Source organism: Homalodisca vitripennis, chromosome 7 (genome assembly GCF_021130785.1).
Source record: "Homalodisca vitripennis isolate AUS2020 chromosome 7, UT_GWSS_2.1, whole genome shotgun sequence".
NCBI classification, from domain to species: domain Eukaryota; kingdom Metazoa; phylum Arthropoda; class Insecta; order Hemiptera; family Cicadellidae; genus Homalodisca; species Homalodisca vitripennis.
The window spans coordinates 61,030,272-61,054,610 of NC_060213.1; the positions used below are offsets into that span (position 1 = coordinate 61,030,272).

The following is a 24,339-nucleotide window of genomic DNA, read 5'->3' on the forward strand; positions in this document are numbered from 1 at the left end:
AGAGGTTTCGATATGTTTAGTAGTATTTTAAATGTATACAAATATTAATTTCAAACGTTATATAGTGAGTGTTGTTTACTAACGCCGTAATAAGGTAAATCCTTGATTTTTATCCACGCGACTTTAAATATGGCGCAACTTATGTCACGACGATTGCAGCTAAAATGAATGAAGGACCAATTGACACACTCCTTTTTATTTTTGAATTTGTATTACATCAAACGCGAACGAAAAAGTTAGGTTTACATAGTACAAACGAAATTTAGTTTATTCACAGTATAGATCTTGTTTGTTGGGTTAAAGTTCTATATATTGTGTTCAATATGTTTTCTAGTTTTAATTATTCAATTATATTGTCATTTGGATAACATATCTAAGTATTATTATTTTAAAATACATTATTCTAACAGTTTCTATGCAGAAGCTAAACTTTTAAAGGCAAGACCATAATTGTCTTCTTGACCAGTTTCAGCCGACACTACAGTACAATAAATAGATACAATACCGGTCTTTGGAAGTTACTTCATTTTTCTCTAGAGTGACATCCGATTCCTTACTTTAAATAAGGTTCTTATACTTTCCACTGCGAGGCGAGGTAAAATTTCCATTGCTGAAATGAAGTTGTTACGTTTTTTCAGACTCCGAAGATATCCATTACCTAGAACTGAAAGAACATTCACGGTGAGCGTACTATTTAAATTGAACAGAAAATTGTGTATTTTGATTTTATTTTGTGTGTATACTTTAATAGTTAATATTTGTATATGGTTTGTAAACTTAGTGCACGTTGTGGGCTTTGTATTTGAAAATCGAGCAATAGTTTGAATTAGAAGGGAAGTAGACAGCAAAGCTTGATGAATAAGCAAGTGTCATTAGCTGACACGATTATTAGCATAGACAGTCCTTGAGGAGGTTAGGTTAGGACAGGTTTTGGCTGCGACTCAGGTTGACGTTGAGGTTAGAATTCTCAATTACATGTGGTGTGTGGTGGTGGCTGACAAGCAAAGCCACAGCCTGCTATAGTTCGTGACTGTTTACTTCACAACAGCTGCAACAATGCCGATCGTGTAAACAGCTGTTTATTTTAGTCCTATGTGTTAAATTGTATCGGAATTCACAGTTTTACACAAAACTCAAAGCCATGGTGAACGATAATGAGGTGAGTGTGGCTGATTATTAATTCATCCTTTGTTCGAAATTTATTATGAAATCAAGAATAACCAAATGGTTATACTACAGTCTTAAATTACATACATGTATCACTTGATTCTATAGTTGTTAAAGTAGAAATTCAAACTGTACATTGAAAATTCTTGAACTCTCTTCTACTTATTGACTTAAAGTTTTACCAGAAATTGTCAGACTATCTATGAAATTAGATTATCTTCATCACATTAAATAAACCAATGTAACATTTAATATAAATAATTATGTAATAATTTAGGAATTGTTCTAATTGTAAAAATGTTATTTTTATTTTATATAAAAGTATTGTATGCTGTAAACCTCTTCTGGCAGTTACATAATAAATTAAGAATTAAGATTTTTATAGCTGTTATAAATATTTAATTCTAGGTTTATCAATTTAATGGGGTATATGTTACATTGTATTTTGTTTACTAGTTAACTGTTCCAAAAGGCTTGTTTCTTAATTTGCCAAATCTCATGAAAGCTGATATATTTTATATATAAAAAAGCCATGGTCAAGAGAACAGGAACATAGCCAGAAGCTGTCTATTAACTTGGTATGTTGAAATGGTTTGAAATAGCAAGAGGCAGGGGTAGAATTGTGAGGCAAAACATGTTTAAATATAGTTGTAAAGTTTTATTTTATATCTTTTAAGATTCTTTTTTAGTTACAAGCAAATATTCTGTTAGCATAAAGCATATTTTATCAATCCTTTTATAATACTAAGTATTTATTGCTGTATTTTCTCTTTGGGAAAGGCTTAGCTTCTCTGCATGGATGTATCCCTTGTAACAGAAATTAAAAATTCCATTACCTACAAACAGTTTGAGATGAAATAAGAAAATTACTGATTAAGAATTACTGTAGTTTGGACATAAATAATAAATACATTTTTATTTTTAACTTAAATAAGTAAAAATAGTTTTTAAATTATCCTTCCAGCTCAGTCGAAAGAAATAGGTAGATTTTGTGACCCAAATAATTAAACAAATGAAATATTAATTTATTCACATGGGATTTACATGCTATCAATATCTCAAAAACCATTTGATAGACCAACAAATTGTTTGGTCTATTACAAAATGTTTAGTAAATCTTATAAGCATTCCAGAATGGCTATTTGCATATTTTGTGTTAGATGCACAAAATGTGTGTATTTTGTGAAATTAAAATAATTATGAACATTTACTGTAAACATATTTTACTTTATATCTGTAAATGCTTTGAAAATATAGATTGATTGTGAACTGTCAGCAAATGCTGAGACCTCACATTGGTGAGACCCAGCAATGCTCTGAACTAAAAAAATGTATAAAATGTTATAGTAACAAATATTTACACCTGTCTTTAATTTTAGATCCTTTTTAGGGTTCCCATTAACTATTTCTCACCAAAGTGTCAGATCTGTTTTTGTGTCAGAAAGCAGAAGTCAGAGCAACGACAATAACAGGCTTCACAGAGTATGGTTTACTCATAAATTACTTGATTTCACGCAAATTTAGTGACAACATTATCAAGTAACTATTGTTCCTACACCATTCAAAATAGCTTTTCTAGGAACATTCTCAACTTCTCTTGTGTTTCTTGTCTACATTATGATAGGAATTATCCTTTGAGTTGGGTGTTTTAACAAAAGTTAAAAAAAAACAACTTTTAAAAATTCTCAGTGGATTATTACAGTTAGAGTTAAGATGATTAAGGATGTTCAGGTCATGGCTTTCCTCTCTCTATGGAATCTTCTATTAATGTGACAATGTTTAGAGCATAAAAATAAGAATAGTACGAGTTATATTGGTGTGTTTGAAGAATTACAATGAGGTACCATTTCTCATGTGCTGGGTACTCACAATACACAAAGATTTTTGAAGCTCTGATACCAAACAGTTTGAAGATTTTCTAACTTGACAAAGAGCTGCAGATAATTGAGAGCAGTTAATTCTCTAGATTAGCGAGGTGGTTAGCCTCAATTATCACTTCATTGTAAGAGTCATAGCAGTTTTGCCAACCGATTTTTGAGCCTTCATGATTTCTTGACATAAAATATGTTTACCAATCATTACTGATACAGAATTTAGTTTTGGTGATTAAAAAATTATACTATTTTTAAAATTTGGAAGAACCTGATAAAATAATGAAATAATTCAGATTTGTCAGTCCTGCTTTTTTTTTCAACTTTAATCTAGAAATATATCATCCATGATAAACAGTCATAGTTATCTGTCCATAAAAGAAAGTGTAAAATTTTGAATCTAACATGTTATTGAACTTTTATATGTGTAATAAATGAAATACTTTAAAGGTTATATTTCAGTTTCTAATTTATTTCATGAAAGCATTTTTAATGTAATAAAAACATGAGAAATTGTTATATTTCATGATCTATAACATTATCAAAAAAGGGATTTAAAATTGTAGTTGTTGTACAAATCTATTTTAAATTAATCACATTATTTAAAATTGGAAATTGTACATTAATAAAGTGTTTCTCCTTTATTTAACTTCCATGTTTTGTTTGGGGATTTTCATGGCTTTAAATAAGTAGTAGGTGGGCAGCAACTGAATATTACAACATTTTTTGAAAGAGTTACAATATCATGTTGATTACTTGTAACATTTTGCGTAGATGTCTGACAGCGGATAGCGTATTCTCACCGACTGATAAATTTATTAAGGGTTTGTACTGTCAGGTAGTCAGTACGATTTATTTTCAGCTTGTTACAGTGAATAAAATATTATATTTAGTTTGGCAGAATATTAAATTTTGTGAAGAACATTCTGGAAGTTTGAACAGATGTACAATAAGTCTCTTTTTTAGTTTTTTAACAGTACGTAACACAGATCTACACTGAACTGTGACATCTTTTTCTCAATTAGTCTCAAATCACACAAACCGTATAGTACTTCATTGCATTTGCTGTAAGACTGGTTGGAAACAACCATCGCACATATCTGTAAACTTCGGCAAAATGGTTATTTTTACTTATTTTAAACAAGTTCTTTCTTTTTATGGGATTTATTACAGATGGTAAAATCAAGAGGAATCACATTTTTGAGCATTATTGTTCTGACAGACCGTTTACTGTTCTTCTTCTAGAATATAAAAAGTGTAGTCTTAAAAACTTTCAGGAACTTAAGTTTTGTTATGTGGATTTTCAGGCATTGTACTGTAATAATCTTGGGTTTTTGAAAAACAATTACGGGTCTAAAAGTCTATTTCATTTGAATACAAACTTTAACTCATAACTGTACAATGTTTCATTCAATAACTAACTGAAATTGTAGCATGTACTATGATAAAAACATCCATTAGAATAATTTTTCTCTCAATTCACATGTTCAGAAACACTGACATGATTGGAACGAATTCGTAAACGTAAATCTATGAAATCACATTAATCTTAAATTCTGTTAGACCAAGCAATTGTAGCTGCTGTTCGGAGTCCTATTTCTCAACCTATACTTCAGCTGTATTTGTTTTAAATTAGAACCAATGTTCACAAGTATCATAACAGGTGACATATACTCACTTTCAGTTTACCAGTTTAACACTCTAAGTGATAATTAAATCACTTTAAAATGCTGAGCAACGTTTAAACACATTATCTTCATAAAATTTTCCTTTTAAAATATAAAAATGTATTAGAATCAGAATTATCTTTATTTATAATCATAAAAACTACAAATGCTATCAAGCTTTATAAAAGATGACAATAGGTTTTTATTCTGAGGTAGCTGGGTCAGTTCTGGTATGTTCCTTGTAGAAATTCCTCGAGAGAGTAAAAAGGTCTGTCCAATAGCCATTTCTTCAACACTGCCTTCTGTGAGAATCCTCTCTTTCACTGCAGTTTCCGTGAGGAATTTCCTGCTGATTTAGGATGGTTTAATTTCGTACAGCTTCATGCGGTATGCTGGAAGGTCGTAGGGTTCACCATTTCTGGTATTGTAACTGTGGATGTCAGTATTTTGTAGCAGGACAACAAGAAACAATTGTCATAATTTTTACATTAATGAAAGCATCCCTACAACTTTCAATGTGTTGTAGATCTACCAGGACTCTGACTGTTTTTTTCTGGATGATCAGAATTCTTTTTAGATTTTTTGGCTGATGTGCCATCTCATACTGCAATGTCGTATCTTAGCTTAAAAAAAATTAGGCAGTTCTAGCTGTTTTAGTGTTACTAAGGGATTTTATTTGTTTTATCATAAACAGACTGATGTTAAGTTTTTTTTTGCTGAAGGAATCTATATGAGGTATCCAGGTAATCTTCTCATCAATTGTCAGGCCTAGAAATTTAAACTTTGCCTCCATTTGTACTTCCGGTATAACTTTGACTTCAGGTGCTCACCTCCCAAATGCTATATGGCTGGTTTTATTTGGGTTTGCAACCAAGTCATTGCTATTGCAGTACTGGTATGCCATGTTTAGAGCAACGTAACATGACGCTACCAGGTCGTCTGATGATTGTCCATTCAGCAGAAGTGTTGTGTCGTCAGCATACATTAGGGAGAGCAGAAATCACCCAGGTACTGTGGTATATTATTCACAAACAAGATGAAAAGTGCTGGTCCTAGTACCAACCCTTGAGCTCTTTGAACTGGAAGAGGTTTTGATTGTATTTTCTGTAATTCCTCTGTGTGTGTACTTCAATTCTACCATCTGTTGTTGGTCCTCAAGATAACTTTGAAACCATTTCCTAGCAGTTTCACATACTCCCAAGTGTGTTAGTTTTTTAATGATGAGTTCATGACTGAGGTAGTCAAACGCCTTGCTCATGTTGTGTAGAATTTGCTGCTGAGAAATTACCTGCCTCAATTAGCTTAATTAACTAACTAAGGAAATTACCTGCCAAGTTGTCAACAATGGCTTCAATTAGCTTGATTATCTCTGTGGCAGTAGATTTTTTCTGTAGTGAAACCATGTTGACTATCATTGAGTAGGTTGTTTTTGGAGCAGTGATCAAACAATCTCTTTAACACAATTTTTTCACAAACTTAAGAAAATGCTGAAATAAGTGAGATCAGTCTGTAATTGCCTACTTCTGATTTTTCACCAAAGATAGACTTTTGAGATTTTCAGTCTTGAGGGAAAAATTCTTTCTTTGAAAGATTTATTAAAGGTAGTAACATGGCGGAAAGTAAGTTCTTCCACACAGCCTTTCAGTATTTTGGAGGGGATCTAATCTATGCCAGAAGAGTTTTAGAGCTTTAATTTAGAGACAGTTGCCCTAACATCTGGTATGTCTGTATATGTAATGGCATTGAGTTTTGTAATTTGCTCTTGAACTACAGGCTGTATTGCTTTTCTTTCCTAGTCTGGGATTATCCTTAAGAGTTTCTGTGTAGTTAGTTGATGCCTGTTGTCTAAGTAGCTTGAGTCTTTGATGATAGGTTTTCTTTTTTACATTTGCCTTTTCTTTATCGGTTTGATTCCTTGTCACTTCATATCAACTTTGAGATGTTAAATAGTCTTCTTTTAGTCTGCATACTTCCTTGTCTGAGAATTGTTTTTGCCTGTGTTTTCTATTAGACCTTTTGTTTTCTTTTAGACCTTTTGTTCTTCTGGGTCATGATGTGTCCAAGGCTTTTGTGTAACTTATTGTACACTTCTTCTGTAGTAGGGACTTTGATTATCATTTCAGTTTGTTCAAAGTAAGAGTTTCTGTGTAGTTAGTTGATGCCTGTTGTCTAAGTAGCTTGAGTCTTTGATGATAGGTTTTCTTTTTTTACATTTGCCTTTTCTTTATCGGTTTGATTCCTTGTCACTTCATATCAACTTTGAGATGTTAAATAGTCTTCTTTTAGTCTGCATACTTCCTTGTCTGAGAATTGTTTTTGCCTGTGTTTTCTATTAGACCTTTTGTTTTCTTTTAGACCTTTTGTTCTTCCTGGGTCATGATGTGTCCAAGGCTTTTGTGAGGATGATGTGTAACTTATTGTACACTTCTTCTGTAGTAGGGACTTTGATTAGATCCTCCCATGTTTCCTTAGAAAGGAGCAATTTCAGTTTGTTCAAATTTTATAATTGTAAGCTCCTACACACCTTGACAGGTTTTTTAGCAAGGAGTTCTGTAAGAATTGTACACATTTACGCAGTGTGGTCTGAAAGTCTGACTTCTATTATTTTGCTTGCGATGACTATTTCTTCTGTTATGTTGGTACAAATACAGTCTATTGATGTGTGATTGATAACAAAATTATCCTTGTAGGTGATAGGTTCAACCTACATATGTTGTAAGATGCTAGTATTTCATTTAGTTTTATTGTTTTCCTCTTTGGCTTGAGAATGTCAATATTGATATCCCCTATGGGGAAGTATGTATAAGTGTTTGAGAGTTTTCCATTTTGGTATTATCAATAGTGCTTGAAATTAAATGCCTTGTCTACATTTGCATCTGGTAGTCTGTATATGCCCAAGATATTAAGGTATGTCCTATTCAGTTTTATTAGGATTAGCTTTCACACAGATTTCCCTCACAGTGCTGTGATATATTTATCTGTTCTGTGTGCTCTGCAAGATGTTCCACCACAAATATTGCTACTCCCCCTTTTCTAAGATGTTTCCTGCTCAAATGTGATTTTAGGCAGTATCCTGGTAGTAGAGGAGTGTTTTCGTGGTGAGGTAGTTTTCAATTTGGTGTGATTTGAGTTCATGTTCACTCAAAATTACTATACTTGATGTAGGTGGTACAGTCTCTATAAAATGAACGAATCTGTTTTGTTGGACACTTTTTGTATATTTTGGTGAAGGATTGTTATGCTGTGGTTTGTTTTGATGTTTTCCCTGGTTCTTTTCTTGGGGCCTGTTACTAACAAAGACCTCACATCCTGAGGTTGGTTTACTCCAGAGTAGGTGTTGTTCAGCTCTGTCATTTGTGTTGAGCACATATTTTTAATAATTTTTTCAAAAACATCTTCAATCATTTCAGTTGGTCCAAGCTTTGTTGCCAAAATTGGAGGGGATATTGAAACCTTAAATTTGCAGTAGCTTTTACCTCAAGCATGATACTTTGTTTGTTTAGTTATTGTAATGATAATTCTTGCTTGTTATTATACCCTGTGTTATCTTTTTATCTGTGTTTTGTTTTTCCATCTGGAGTGAGACACTGAAGAGAATTTGTTTTCTTTTAGTTAGTGAGTCTATGTGGAAGGGGGCTTGACAGGTAGTTTATTTTTTATGGCAAGCGATTTCATGTTTTATTTTGAGGTTTCCAGTACTGCGGTTAATAGCAGTTTGAGGTGTCAGTGATGCGTTCGGGAGTTGGCACTGTGTGTGTCTCTTCTTGTAAAACCTTAACTGTTCTAGCATCTGTCAGGTCCTCTGAATCGCAAGACTCTAATCTCCATTCACCTGAACCGGGTACACAAGTCAGTATTGATCTATGGGAATTCTCAGGTTTAGACTTGGGTCTGGTACATTTGACAGATGTAAACTGACAGATGTGAGGTAAGGCGTAAAGCTGTCTAGAATAGTTCTATATAGGTCTTGATTGTGTTGTCATACTCCATCAGCCTAAATTCTAGTGTTCCATTTATATGTTTTGAGTTTTGGACTGATGAGTTTAGGAGTTGTAATTCTTCTTTTTTGTTTGTATCCTTAATTGTTACTTCCAGCTTTGTCTTTTTTTCCTTTAAGGCACTGTATACAGAGGATGGATCCTTTATTTGATCTGAGTATGTGGTCATGTCTGTCTCTGCTTGTTTAATGAGGTCTTTATTTAGTGCTTGCTCTTGTTCAAGTTTATTTTGGAGAGATGATAATTCATTGCAGCCAAATCATATGGAGTGATATGCACCATTATTGAACTCAGCATTGCCTATATAGAAATTAAGTTACATGTAAAATTTCAAGTAATATGCCAGTTTGTTTTTGAGATATTTTGCGGACAGACAGACAGAAATGAGATTTCTCAAGTTCCTCAAGTAATATGCTTGATAGCACTGAAACTTTATAATTAGGCTGTTTTGTATGTAAAAATTGATATATCATGCCCTTCATCATAATTTTTTATATCCGCCTATAAATATTTCTTTTTCCTTGCACAATTTTATAGTGATAGTTTTTGTGCAAAATATGAAAATCTTAAACTCAAATAAATAAATGTACTTAGTACAATCAATCTTGGTGTTGTAGACATTAATAAACTAAATTGCAGATTCTTTTGGGTATTAGAAACTGATACAGACTAATCAAGGCTGATAAAATTTATCTATGACTTACAAACATGTGATCTATCATAAATTCCGCTATGCAGTAAATATTGTGTGAGGAACAACTTGATTACAAAACAATTTAAGTAATTACCTTGCAGATGCTTATATTTATTCAACATCCAATGATAAATTATAGAAACTGAATATATATATTCAAACAACTGTTTATATTTTTTTATATTGTAGTATTAAAAAGGTTTCCATTATAGAAAGCGATTGTCACAAATAACAGATAGTAGTGTTCAGTGTGGAATACTTAGTATAGTAGAATAGTTCAGGTTGTGCAATGTTTTAATTTGTTTTAATCATTCCAGAAATTTTTTTAACAGAAACATGTCTGTCCCCCTCCCCCCGCTGGTCTTCATAATCGATCAAACGAACACACAAGTTTCTGAGTTAACTACGATTTTATTCTTCTGAATCTTTTTCAAAGTAATTCATCTTATTACTGGGCAGTTAAAAATACATATGTCATGAAGGATTTAGGATCAAGGCACCTACCCGAGCCTCAAATCTTTTAATTTTGATTTTGTATATAACAGAGAGAATCACTGTTATACATTGATGTTATACATTATAAATCTATACACCATTCCTTTTAGAGAAATTAAAACATTCCTTTTTAAAAAAAGTTACAAAATGCTGCTAACCAAAATACCAAAATATTTTAATTTAATGTATTATTTTTACAAAACATTTGATAATTCATCCATTACCTAAGATTTAACAGATTTAAAAGCAGAAACGCACCTATATCTTCAAGAAATGTGTATGAAATTTTTGTCAAAAATAACCGGTTTTTTAACCATTTCATAATATTACTGAACATGATATCTGTACAATGCAGACAAACACTGGGTGATAAGATGATTGGCCAATTGTGTAGGAGACAAGTGCTTTGTTGGGGGAGAAGATGCAGCCGCAGCCGCAGATCCTGCCTCAGTCCACAGCCAGACTCAATCGGAGGAACTCCATATCTCTACCCTGCGGACTGGACACCATGGAGCCCCCAGAGTACGAGCCTCAGGTGAGAATGTTCTCCTCCATTCTTCTGGATAAGTTTCTACTCTCTTTAGTTTTTGAATATAAAATACATATGTAACTATACCATGTATGTGTAAGCCTTCGTGATCCTCGGAGGATCTTCTCAAATGAACACAAGTGAATATCAAGAATTGAAGATCACCCCGATTCCACTCCAAATATATCCTTCTGTTCCTGTAATTGTAGGTAGATCAATTTAAACTATTCAGGAGCATAGTATCCAATGTCTTTAACAGAGTCTATAATTGCTTTATTTTTAAAAACACTGCATTCACTATAACAAATTATTAAAAAATGTAATTGTTGTAAGAATGGATGCATTATGCTTAAATAAACCCAACTTTCATGATGAATTTGGTTTTGAGACTGGTTAATCGGACTGCTATTTCTGTATATATATCAGTCTAGTAAATATGTTCCTTGAACATTATGGGGTAAATTTTCCAGCATGAAGTAATGTTTGCGTTGTATTTTGTTTTGATTTAATTCCTTTTTTTACAGTAAGTTTAAATTTGACTTGTACACTTTTATTCCAAATATTTATTTAAATATAACTATTCACTTCACATTCTGAATCATAATAAATATTCAAGTTTGTCAAAAATATGGATATAAATCCTTAGATAAATTGCTTTCAGAACACAATTTATAACTGACCTGACGTTTTAATTTACAATTTTTATTTGGATTTATAAACACAAGAATAATCTGCAAACAGATTTTCAGTATTAATTTTTTAAATCTCAATTACAAATAAGAAAGATAAGTTAAATTATTTGAGAACGAACACGAGTAACCGTCACATTCCAAGCTAAGTTGAGGGCAAGGTTTGACCCCAGATAAGGGACTTGAATCACCGTTGTACAGTTTCTGTGGTGCTGCTGCCGAGAACATGGATTGTTTTGTGGATCTGGATGGCCCTTTTATAACCATTCTGTTGGTTTTATTGATTCAACTATTTTTACTATAGTCAATGATTTACCTTATACCGTTAAAAGTTCTGTTGTATCGTTTCCAATGTGTTCTGTCATCAAAGGTAAATAGGTAAATTTAACATGTAAAATTGTCATCTTATTTCACTCTCTAATGTTTAGTATTTAATGACAAATCATTCAAGAACATAAACAAGATGTTTAATTTTTCATTTTAATTATAAATTTAACAAAAAGGCTTTATACTAATTAGGACAAGCTACTATTTAAAGCAAAAAGTTTCCTGTGTTGAAAAATTTTATTAATTTAGAATTAGGAGAGGGGCCTCAAAAGAATATGTATTAATTTTAATTACTGAATGTTTTCAGTCTTGTTTTGATAGTTTTAGGGCGTCTAAAACATGAATACAATACAATGTTTTAACATTAAATATTTTTAATACAAACATTTAATAACATGATATGAAATTAAATATTTTTATACTATAAAAGTCTAAAAGCCTAGAAATGTCATCATTATGTTTTCTAAAGATACATTTTTACCAGGATTGTACATTAAACCAGGGCCCTCGTAAAATTTAAAATGAGTCTGTCAATGCCTGGAAACTGTATTGAGTTTTAAATTAAAATGTACTGAATCGGTTGAGTATTTTTGCCTATTTTAAAAAAATACTTGGATATGATAGAAAAATAAGATTATTTTTTTATAATTAGAGAACAATAGACAATGCTAAGTACATTTTAATTTCAAGTATACTTTGCTGTTGTAACAGAAATACAAATGGGGAAATCACTGAATTGTTGGTTGTACCAATTAAACCAAATAAGTGGGCAAACCCAACCAGTCAGTGGCAGCTAGCAAATGTGAATATCACAAGGACTCTTCACCCAAGTGTTATCAAGAAGCCAAAGATGCTTTTATGTGAAAGTTTTTCAGAAATCAATGATTAAAACTTTGCTTTTTAACCCTAAATACCCATTTAGGCATAAAATTCACATTACTTCTAAGAGGCTAACTCAAACTATTTTCTTAATGCAAGGATTTATATAACTTAAATCTAAATCCAAGAAAAACATTTTAGGAAATGTACTATCCGCAGTATTTAATTTCTTACATTCATCAATAATGTTTTTCTAATCAGCAACAATTTTAATCCCATGTAAGCTTTTTTAATAAAAATATTTTAAATGAAAATTTGTTACCTCGTAATATTATATTGTTATTTTTTATTCAACCATTTTGTATTATTTATGAATCACTAAAAAAGGTTATATAGCCTTTAAGTATGTTCTGATTTTAATAAACAAAATATTCTTACATTTGTATTGAATAGTTCATAAACTTTTCTGTATTAAAACTTTTTCAAACCTACTCATTTCCATACAGATTAAATTTAAATAGCAGACATTTTTAATTTAATAAAATCAAAAAAAGGTGAATTATGGCTCAACTAGACAGAAAAACTCAATGAATATTTTTGTCACATGTAGAATGTGATTCTAGACAGCCACATGACTTTTTTTGTAATACTTCATTTAGATAATCAAATACATTGATGCATTAAAAAATGTATTCATTAAATACAGAATGTTTAATTTTATCCAGAAATTAATTCAAAGTTGCAATTATGGATGCCCTTGTACCAGAATGCCCTGGAACACCGTTCCTGTACTGGCTTTTGAGGAAGATGTATTTTTATAGTGCAAAATTGAATGTTGTATAAATACTGATAAATAATGCAGTTGTTGAAATGGAAGCCATGAATCATGATCAAATTTTCATAGAAAAAATGTAGTACCCTACATAAAAAAAATGTTGAACTATGAGAGGTCCCTCCTTGCTAGAACAAGAAATACATAAAATACGGAAGGTTCAAGGAACTATACGGATAGCAAGTTTCTTCAGAGCTGTTCATCAGCATGGTATGCGTACTGTTTCATATATAATAATTGTAGATCATGTTAAATTTAACTGATTATAAGTATGTATATTACAAAGACATGTCCACACACTGAATGCATGCTTGCACACAAACACATACACGTGTGTGCGCACTTGCACCATAGAACAGAAGATAAATGGTACTATTTAGAATTGGTGCAAGATAAAATTGCGTAATAAGCTGGCAATTTTCTATGAATTTTGGAGAAGATACCCCCCTGTAGAACAGACAATGGGCATTCCTGTACTTCTAAATTGGTTAAAAAGGGTTCTGTAACATTATTTTATGCTATATGAGAATGATAAAACCTTTTATATGGTTTACATTTCTTGATGGATTTTAATTTTATATAAAATTAAACCTTATAAGGAGTGATATGCACAATAATAAGCTTTATCAATGAATACAAATTGTATGTATGCTTTACGAATTCTGAGCAAACAACTATTAGTTGACATTGAAATCTTTGAGAATATAATCTTTTGCTAGGTAAATCTGACCTTCTGACTGTGTTATAGTCACATAGAAAGAGAGATATGAGATTATGAAGGCATTGTTACCACTAAGATAAGATATAAGGAGGCCACTGTTACAGGGCAGTCAGCTGTTCTTTGATTGCTTGATGGTCGTGTACGCGAGGAAGTGCCTTGATTGATTGGCTGAATTGCTTGGCCATCATTCTTTCCACTAGATTGTTGCACTTTCAATGTTCAATGATCATTTTAAAGCAAACATGTACCCAGCATCTGAAAGATAAAATAACAAACAGTTATAGGTTTGTGCTTATTTAAATGCTTTTATTTACGATAATGTTGAACATCTAATGATATACTAAGTATCAGTATCCAAATGTTTTCATTAACTTGTAATATGGTTCTCTTATTTACTAAATAATAAATAGATTAGTATTCAACTATATTCAAGATTAGGAAGTTAAACAATATTTTATTTATCAGAAGTAATAAAATAGCTGTATATTAAATTCAGGCAAAAAAAACATGTGTATAAATTGCATTAAGTTGTGAAAAAAGTGTTGCTTTTTCCTTCAATGACATAAATTTACAATAATTCAGCAAAAATGTACCACAATCGTTATCTATTAATGGGATTTACTAAAGGGAAAAAACATTTTCTTCTTTCGTGTCTTGTGGTATTCTTTCTTGCACCAAAATCTGAAAAGTTCTGATAAATGGGTGCTTATATTTCTCAATTCTGAGCTTTGATTGAGAAATATGCGTTATTTATATATAGATTTGACAAGTATATTATTTGTAGTAAACCATTTCTAGACAACTTAATATCACGTAATCATGTGTTTAAAAAAATAGTTTTAGTTTTTAAGTTGTAGTCTTCAAAAGAGTAAAATAATGATTTCTGGCATTGTGTTTTCAAACAGTCATGTAACTAAGACTGTACCTAAGAGCAGTTAAAATATTGAGAGTACAAATAGGTTTATAACTACCTCACTCAAGAGCTCTTGAACATAATTATTGTGATCAATACTTAGCTTATCTCTTATCATTGCACTCATGGAAAATGGCTGACAGACTTCGAGCTCTTTTTATGGTATGTTTTGAACACGGATTCTTTAAAAAAATGTATTTTCTTAAGGTTAGATTTTCTTCCTCTTTAAAATTCCAATAAACACAAAATTAAAAATTAATCAATAATCAATACATAATCTTTAATAAAAGATATATTTTTGAAATTTTTACAATAAAAAAATGTAGACATGTTACAACGTGTCATAATTACATTAATCTTAATAGATCACTACTAGATAGATCAGTACTGTTGATTTTAAATATATTTCATTAGTTCCTACTTTCAACTTAAGACATTTTCAATATTAACTCACTTGTAGAATGAAATATATCTTCTCATCCTAAAACATTGCTTGTAATGATGACAATTCTAAACTTGATGTTTATGAATAAGAATAAGAATATTTTTATTATCGTTCAGGTTTACAAAAGCATTGACAAATTCACTTTTCTTTGTTTGAAGGTTATTTTTGACGATGGAAGTTCACTTTTATTGAGCAGTGTTGCCACAGTTCTAACTTACTTAAATAAATAATATAACAACATTTAAATTATGACAAATAAGTTAATAACTAATAGACAAGTAAAATAGTTATTGCTTAATACAATCTCACTATACTTAATCAATCATTAGGAAAACTAGAAACTAAAATAACAATAGAGACATATCATCTTATACACATACAAACAAAACATAAACTTATTTATTAACCCTTCCCACGCGGAATCTATCTTTCAATTTTGACTCATAACGCGTAATTAACTTTAAATTTTTTTTTTCGTTTTACCAACTCTAATTTTTTTTTAGTTAGTGGGTGGCTATTAGGAATAAAAAATAATACAGTATCACAAAATAATCAGACCCCTATATTTTTTAACAAAACGATCAAAATCATCATCGTCAGGGTTCGCCATTGCATAGAACAATATAGGCCTATAACGACACAACAAATAAAGTAATAACAAAAAAATAAAAAGATAATATAATGCTAAATACAACAGGAACACGAATAGTAAATAAGGAAATATGGCAAAACAGCGTTAAACACTTAAATATGCCGTGCCGGGATATATTCGTTTACCACGTAATGGTTCGCCGCAGACTGAGGCTAAATCACGCCACGAGGGACAAAGCCACGCCCTCCCACCACTGCGACGCGCCAATGAGGTTCAAACTGTAACATCTGCTTTTCGGAACAAGTATTTAACACTCCCTTGAACTCTAGCGGATTCCATGGCAACTACAATTTATTAAATAACACAAAATAGACTTTGAAGGATATATCCGTTTACCGCGTTTCGGTCAAAATTAGGCCTAACGGATATATCCGTTTGCCGCTTGGGAAGGATTAATAAAATTATATAGACACTTGTTGTAAGACATTAATGAATAATTAAGTACAATTGCACAGTCTACAAACTAAATTCTTAGTTTAAAAATTGATCACAGACATTAATAAAATTTCATTTAAAGGATAAAAAGGATTGTTAAGCAACCACTTAAAAATTTGTTTAGAAATATTTTAGCTAAATGTTTACTTATAAGGTAATTAACTTTATTGAATACTTTCACAGATAATACAACATGGCTATATTCTAGCCAAATTTGCTCAATCTATGGCTTTTTCTTATTACGAGTATTGTGGTCATGAATTTCATTTGTAAATTTCAATAGTTCATTATTCTTCAGGATGAAAATAATAAAACAAATGTTTTCTAATTGAGTGAACAAATGTCTATGTTGAGCTTTTGTTTTGATTTTGTTATTACCCTAAATTGTTTGGAGGATAAAAAAATTAATTCTAGATCAGTTGCCAAAGAAGATTAACCTTACAAAAAACTGATTGAAAATAAGGATGAAATGCTGTTTCTAGATAGTGGCTTGGTATAAAACCTGTCAATTATTTTTAAAGAATATAACTCTTGATAATTTTGAGGATACCTTATATGATCTATAAGAGCCTGCCAACTTAACTCATTAGTCATGTAGATTCCTAAAATTTTAGTTCTGGAAACCATATTATTCTTCAATATTATTATTGTCTATAGTTCATTTTATTTTCATAAGTAAAAATTCATTTGTTCTGAACTAAATAACAGTATCTGTTATAGTGGCTTGAGATAGTAAATTAAGTTGATGCATATTATCGGCAATATTTAAGAAAGTAGTATCGTCGGCATATAATAAGGATTTTGTGTTTAAGTTTTGAAAATTCTTTGCATGGTTATTAATTAGCAACATTAGTGCTAATTAAAAATAAGAGTAATTCCAACACAGATCCTCGAGGTACTCTACATTCAACAAAAACATTCTTGGATATTCATCATTAACTGAAATGAAATGTTATACATAAACATAGTGTCCTGTGATAGAATATTATCTCTGTGTAGTTTTAATTATATATGTTTTTATTTAGTACAAAATTGTTTATATTATTATTGTAACCACTTTTATTCAGTTATGTGGGTCTGATGAGGTGTTCCTTGAGTATTAAAGGCCTCACAGAAATAAAAATAATACGTTATTGGAGTGTTTGTTTTTAAATTTATATATTCTGTACCAGTATGTATTTAATTACTAAATATGAAGACGTTGGTGACTGGTTAGATATCCAGTTCATCCAAAATATCTCGGTGGGCATTAAGAAAAGCAAAGTTGTTCAAACTTCTGTCCCATTGTTGATCAAAGATATGACTTCAGATGTTTAAGGGCACTAAATGACCGTTTTGCTGTTGCTGTCATGGTTGGAACTACTCGGGGAAGCTTAATGCACTTCACTACTTATAACAACCTATAACCATCACTGCCTGTAGATTATGGAACTCCTTACCAGATTCTGTCAAACAAATTGAGGGCCGGGAATGGTTTGTGGTGAAGCTGAGACGAAGATACCTGGACCGGATGATCGTGGCGGACGGCGAGGCTACTTTTTGAATCATGACTGTGTGAATGGAAGAGTGAATGGAAAATTGTATTGTAAGTTTTAGTTAGATAAGCCTTATATTTTGTACTATTTCTGTTTAAGAGGTTAAATGTAAGAAAGGACCATATGGTCTTAATTTTGCCTCAATAAAAAAAGTGTTTCTTTTTCTTCTAGTTCACATAACATTTCTCCAACTGCAGGCTCATGTTCAAGTTCAAGTTCAAAAACATTTTATTCAAAAAATTACATATAATACAAATAAACAATATTCTCCCAATGCGCAACATGCGCGTGCGGGAGTACAGTTGGTTTTTTAGTCCAAGCTCAATACTACAATACCACATACTATGATTGTTTACCACTATGAGGCACAAGCGGTACAGGCTAAGCAGTCTATATCCTTTATATAATTACTTGTTTCATACAACTATAACAAATATATAAAATATATAAATATAAAATATACTAAATATAATAAATGTACAAAATATAACAAATATACAAAATATAACAAATATACAAAGCATAACAAATATAAAATATACAAAATATAACAAACACAAGCATAACAAGAAAAAATAAATAGACAAGCACGTATCACAAAAACAATTTGGATCAAGATAACAATTAACAATACTTCAGGTTTATTCAACTGGCATACTTTTCAAATATTCAAGTGCTTTCATCTTTACCTTGGGTGTCTTTTCAAACATAATTCTATCGCCATAGTGCAGCAGGAAGTTATTATATATTCTGGGACCCAAATAGCAAAACTGGTGTCTACTTGATTCTTTAGTTAAGAAAGGAACTCTTAAAACTATCTGTTGACTAGCTCTAGTGACTCTATTAATTTCTCTAAGGTCAAATTGGTAAATAAATTTTGTAATATACAAGATTACTGAATACTTATGAAGTTGCTCAAATGTTAATATATTCTTTTCTTTAAAAAGGTAGCTCATTCTGTCCATGCGTTTTACATTGTATATAGCTCTCACAGCATGCCTCTGATTCATAATAACTGATTTTAAACAAGAATTGTAGGCTCCGCCATAATGAATAATTCCAAACCTCATTAGACTTTCAAACCAAGAAAGATAAACATTTATTAATTGGTCACTTCTTACAAAACCTTTAAGGTGATACAAAACATAATTTACCTTTCTTAATTTCAATGATAAAAAATTAATGTGATGGTCCCATTTAAGGCGTTTATCTATATACATGCCTAGATATTTTACATAGTCAACTACCTCAATATTACTGCAAGCACAATTATAAATACACTGGTGCTTATGACACATCAAATTAAATTCCCGTTGTAAATGCTCATTAGTGAGGTGATAATCATAAAAAACTATACACTTAGACTTAGTAGAATTTATCAAAAGTCGGTTTGTTGACAGCCATTGAGAGACCTTATCTAGATCTTTTTTAATTTTAAGCTGTAGTGATTGCTTATTGTAGGCAGAGCACACTAGTGCAGTGTCATCAGCATAAGCAAACACAGTTGAATACATATCTAATTCTAACAAGTCATTGATGTACACAAGGAACATAAGAGGTCCCAGGACTCCGCCTTGAGCTGTGCCAAAGTACAATTCCAATGGATCACTAATAATATTATTAATTTTAACAACTTGCTTTCTTCCTATACAAAAAGATTTTAACCATGAAAGAGCCAATCCACCAAAACCAAATTTTCCAAATTTGTTCAACAACAAATTAATATCTAATACATCGAATGCTTTTTGAAAGTCTAGATAAACAGCCACTGTGTATTTATATTTATCTGATGCATTTACAATAGAACTCACATGTTTCTCAACTGCTAGGTCTATCCCTCTACCAGGAATAAATCCATACTGATTACCAGAAAAGAGTGATCTTTGAGTAAAGAAATCAAGTATTTTATTTTTAATTATTGTCTCAAATATCTTTGCTATTACACTAATAACGGAAATTGGGCGGTAAGAAGATACTTCCGATTTATCACCAGACTTAAAAATAGGGACTACAATGGCCAATTTGAACTCATCAGGTACTCTTCCTTGTTCTAAAGATTTTTTGAACATACTACACAAAAGAGGAGCAAATACATCAAGATTTTTTTTAACAGTACGTATATTAATACCATCCACACCCGTACTACGTTTGTCTTTTATTGACATGACTGAATTGACCACGTCCAAGTAAGTACAATTAAAACTTCCAACTAATTCATTTTCATTATTGCAGTTTTCCATAAACATGTCATAACCAAATGCTATATTTTTTAATTCAGGAATAACAGATGTATAGTAATTATTAAACTCACTAGCAATTAAATACTCATTACCACTAACCTCAACTAAATTACCATTAATTCTTATAGTGACAAGAGAACTCCTTTTGTTTTTAACAATGAATTTAATAACATTCCAGTATTTCCTGGAGTCACCTTTACAATATTGTCAATCAATGAAGAATAATAATCCAATTTTGCTCTATTAATTTGCCCAGTTACATACCTTGAAAGATTATTATACTCTTTTCTTAATGCTAAATTTAATCTATTTTTACAGTATTCCTTATATAAGCAATTTTTCCTATTGATTATTTGTACCAAGTTATCTGTGACCCATACATTCCTCTTTCTACATTTACTATTTAATTTCTTTAACGTACAAGAAGACACATAACATTTACTATAAATTTTGTAAAAATTTGATACACATAAATCTACATCATCTACATTGTAAACATCATTCCAACTAGCTAGTTGCAACTGCCTTCGTAACATTTTGTAGTGTACCAATTTGCAGTATTTTGGTCGTTCAACAAAATTGAATAACTTAGATATAGATAAGTATATTCAGAGCATAATGATCAGTAATGTGAGCTTAACAACGTTACAGTCAACATTTAATGGTATTGAATTTCTTAAAAGGACATGATCTATACAGGTTTCGTTGTTATTAACCACTCTAGTTGGAATGTTAATTAAACTTTTAAATCCAAAAGCTGAAATTAAATTAAGATAGTTTTTTGTTGAATTATTATTTTTTAATAAACATACATTCATATCCCCCTTGATAATTGTAGGATTACTTGTTTTACTTAAAATGTTTTCAAAATCGGCCTGAAACTGATTAAAAGTGAATTTACACTGCCTGTATACTCCGAACACAGTTATCTGAAGATTGTTATTGTTGTGCAAGACACTGACCACGACACTAATTACCTCAGCTGTGGGCAGTAGAATCAGCTGATAAGAGTATCGCATTGTTGACTCAACGTACACACAGACACCACCTGCCTGCCCATCCGGTCTTGGTTGTAGCAACATGTCATATCCGGGCAATTGATATTTATCCTCCTCTCCACTCTTAATCCAGACTTCCGTTAATATAATTAAATAATATGTTTCTTTTAAATTTTGTAGGTAAATGCATAGTTCATCATAATGTTTTCTTAAACTACGAATATTTAAAACAAAAATTCCAAAATTAACAAGGTTCATTACATACAGAATTACTTTGCATGAAAATTGAGTATTATATAGTTTTAACTACTCAGTCACACAACATCGTTTACAACGCTGTTTCCTTGGAATTTACGTTCAGTAGCCCATTAACTTTATCCAGCGATGTAATACGAATTGCTCTATCACCTTCATTCTTTTTAACGAATACTTACCCCCCCTGGTCCAGACATACTTCCAGCCATGTTCTCTCAACTTCTTTGCGTTATAGAGCAGGTTCTTATTGAAGGGGGTAAGATGTTCATTAATGTACACATTAGTTAATGGGACATTCCTATCAAAGTCAGTTGATTTCGCTTTCGACTGTTTAGCTTTATTAATAAACAAATCTCGGGTCCGTCTGTTGGAGAACTGAACAACTATAGGCTTGGGGCCCACCTCACGCCTAGTGGGTAATCTGTGCATAGCTTGTACTCTATGTCACTTTGCAAGTTTACTTGTACTCCAACAATATCAGCCAGTTTCTGCACAACATCACCCACCTTCTCATTGTTAGTCTCTGGTATTCCATCTATCTGAATATTTCTATTACGATTATACTGTTCCATGTCCTCCATTTGAGATTTAAGTGAGGAAATTTCTTTCTTTAGCTTTTCATTTTCCTTCATTAACATATCCTGTGACTCTTTTAAGCCTTTAACTTCGGAAGAATAAACTTTTACCTGTCCCTCATACTCATCTAGCTTGTTAGAGAAAAACTCCATTGATGGTTTAAATTCATTTAACTGCTGACCAAATTTATCCCCATACTCTGCAAATTGCGATTTAATTGTTTCCTCCATTTTAATTAAATACTCTGCATGTAGTTTGTCTAGTGGTAATTTATTACTCACAGCTACATCCTTGGCACCCTTTCCTTTACCTGCAGTAGTACACTTGCTACACTTCCAATTTTCACGCCTCTGTTGACCCATTCGATTCCAGGTAGACTCGAGTATATCGGCACATTCAAAATGTAATAAACTTTCACACACAGAACATTTAGCATATTCATCGGTTTCAGGTAAGGGATCGTTGCAACGTGCACAATCACTCATATTGAATAGAGATAAGGAGCACAATCTGATCACGTCCGCACCACTCGGCCTCTAGTCACCAACTCATGTGCAATGTACTTTCTTACATCATGCATGTTTTTTAAGACTAGTTGATTTTATTAGCAATATTGGCTAAAATATTTAGGTGTAAGTGCAGTGTAGGTCATTTTTAAAAAACTGTTGATTTTTCAAAATTTGTTTCACCTCTGTTAGAAGTTTCAACATTCATTCAATGCAATGGCCTGTGTGAGTCCAGTTTATGCAAACCTCTCAGTAATGCAAGATTGCACCATTTAACAAACTTCCATGTAAATAGCTTAGTAGTATTTCTTTGGGGGTTTGAAAGTGTGTGGTGAGCTGGCTTAGTTGTATTTTACACTTCTTTGGTATATGTCGATTCCGAGGAAGCGAACAATCATCAACCAAATATAAATTATTTTTGAAGTGAAAACTTCTTTAGGCGCGTTGAGCGTTTTGGTAGAGGGTAAAATCCTCGGTTCGCGTCACCGACATGCTAATGATACTAACCTGCATGAAAAAGTCAGTCTCGCTGTGTTTTTTAACCGTAGACTTAGCCGCGGACTACTAACCTGCATGAAAAAGTCAGTCTCGCTGTGTTAAAAACTGTCCCGGCGGAGTATGAAAGCAGACTGCGAAAATCAGTGACCTTTACGGCTTCCTCTCGCGATTTAAAAGTGAAGCCAATGTCGTACAATTCTGTAAGATGTGTCAAATTAAAGCTCTTAATATTGGCAATCTATTGGTTACATTTTTAAATATTAAAAAAATTTCGAAATAATTTTGATTATTGTTTACATTTTACATAGCGTTTACAATGACAAGAAAAAAGTAGTAAGCGAGGATTTTTTTTATTTTTTGGTCAGACAAAATTTGTCAGCGAGAAAGTTGTGTGAAAATAGATGAATATTTTTTTTGTAATTTATCATTTTTTTATTGAAAGTTTAGTTTAGCCTGTAGTAGCGTATGAAGTGATGAGTGAACGTTTCTGCCGGAACTGTAGTTGGCGCATTGGCTCACTGATACCGTATTAACTCAATAAATTAGTTTATTGTGCAATAAAAATACCTTTACGAAAGAACCAAGTTAATTTAACTAATTTATTAGTTTTAAAAATATTGTGGATTTAATTGTTATTGCAATTATATACTTTATCCGTAAGTAAAGTTAAATTGACCACGTGGGAAGTTCAAAAGTGAGTATGAAACATATTAATATTTTTATACAGATAAATGAATAATGAAAACAAAGAATATATTTTTAAACATTTTTAATATTTGTACGAATATTTGTATTTAAAATTTAGCATTATCCATTTTAATTATGTTTTTTAATATTTAACCTCTTCATCATGAAATGAGTATTATTACGGTATAAGATTTATCTTACTAGCATGGTAAAATAAATTTCTAGTTATTTGATAATATTTTTTCGTGGATTTTAAAATTGGAAAATTAAAAACGCGTCACATTTACAATTACAGATGTACTGCTACTATAACATATTGTTAATTACTCTCAACTTCATAGTTCCGTTTTCACTTCTATCGGCAGTCCCACGACTGCTACTGTTTTTTTTTTTTTTTAATTATATGGGGGTTCCACCTTCCCAAACAAGTTTTCAAGGGGGATTGGGCTCCACAGGCCCTATGGAGTTGGTGCCATTGCTCATTCCAAGCAAAGTATTATCCTGTCCCATAAAAATGAATTTGTCTACTTTTAAGATAAAATAATAAAATTTTCACTCTTCTTTTAAGTGCCATGGTTCATATTTTCAATAAACAGCTTTTTTGAACTTGCCAAAATTTGGTTTTTAAGATATTTTATAAATGTAACGTAGAAAAAACAGATCAATTTGCTGGTGATTATTTCTTGCATGCTGAGTTGAAGTAGGATCTTCACTCAACTCTAAATTGGATGTAGTGTTAGCCTTCACTATAGTAAAGTGCAGTGACGGATTTACTATAGGCTACTTACTT

At 31.5% G+C, this 24,339-nt stretch overlaps 1 protein-coding gene across 1 annotated transcript in view; it reads left to right on the forward strand.

Annotated features, from left to right (window-relative positions):
- The first annotated feature begins 579 nt into the window (after positions 1–579).
- Positions 580–24,339, forward strand: part of LOC124366737 (myogenesis-regulating glycosidase-like) — a 67,696-nt gene continuing 43,936 nt past the window's right edge. The window contains 2 exon segments of the mRNA XM_046823338.1: positions 580–681; positions 10,287–10,427. Coding sequence (XP_046679294.1) covers positions 616–681; positions 10,287–10,427 — 207 coding nt within the window. The 5' untranslated portion in view covers positions 580–615.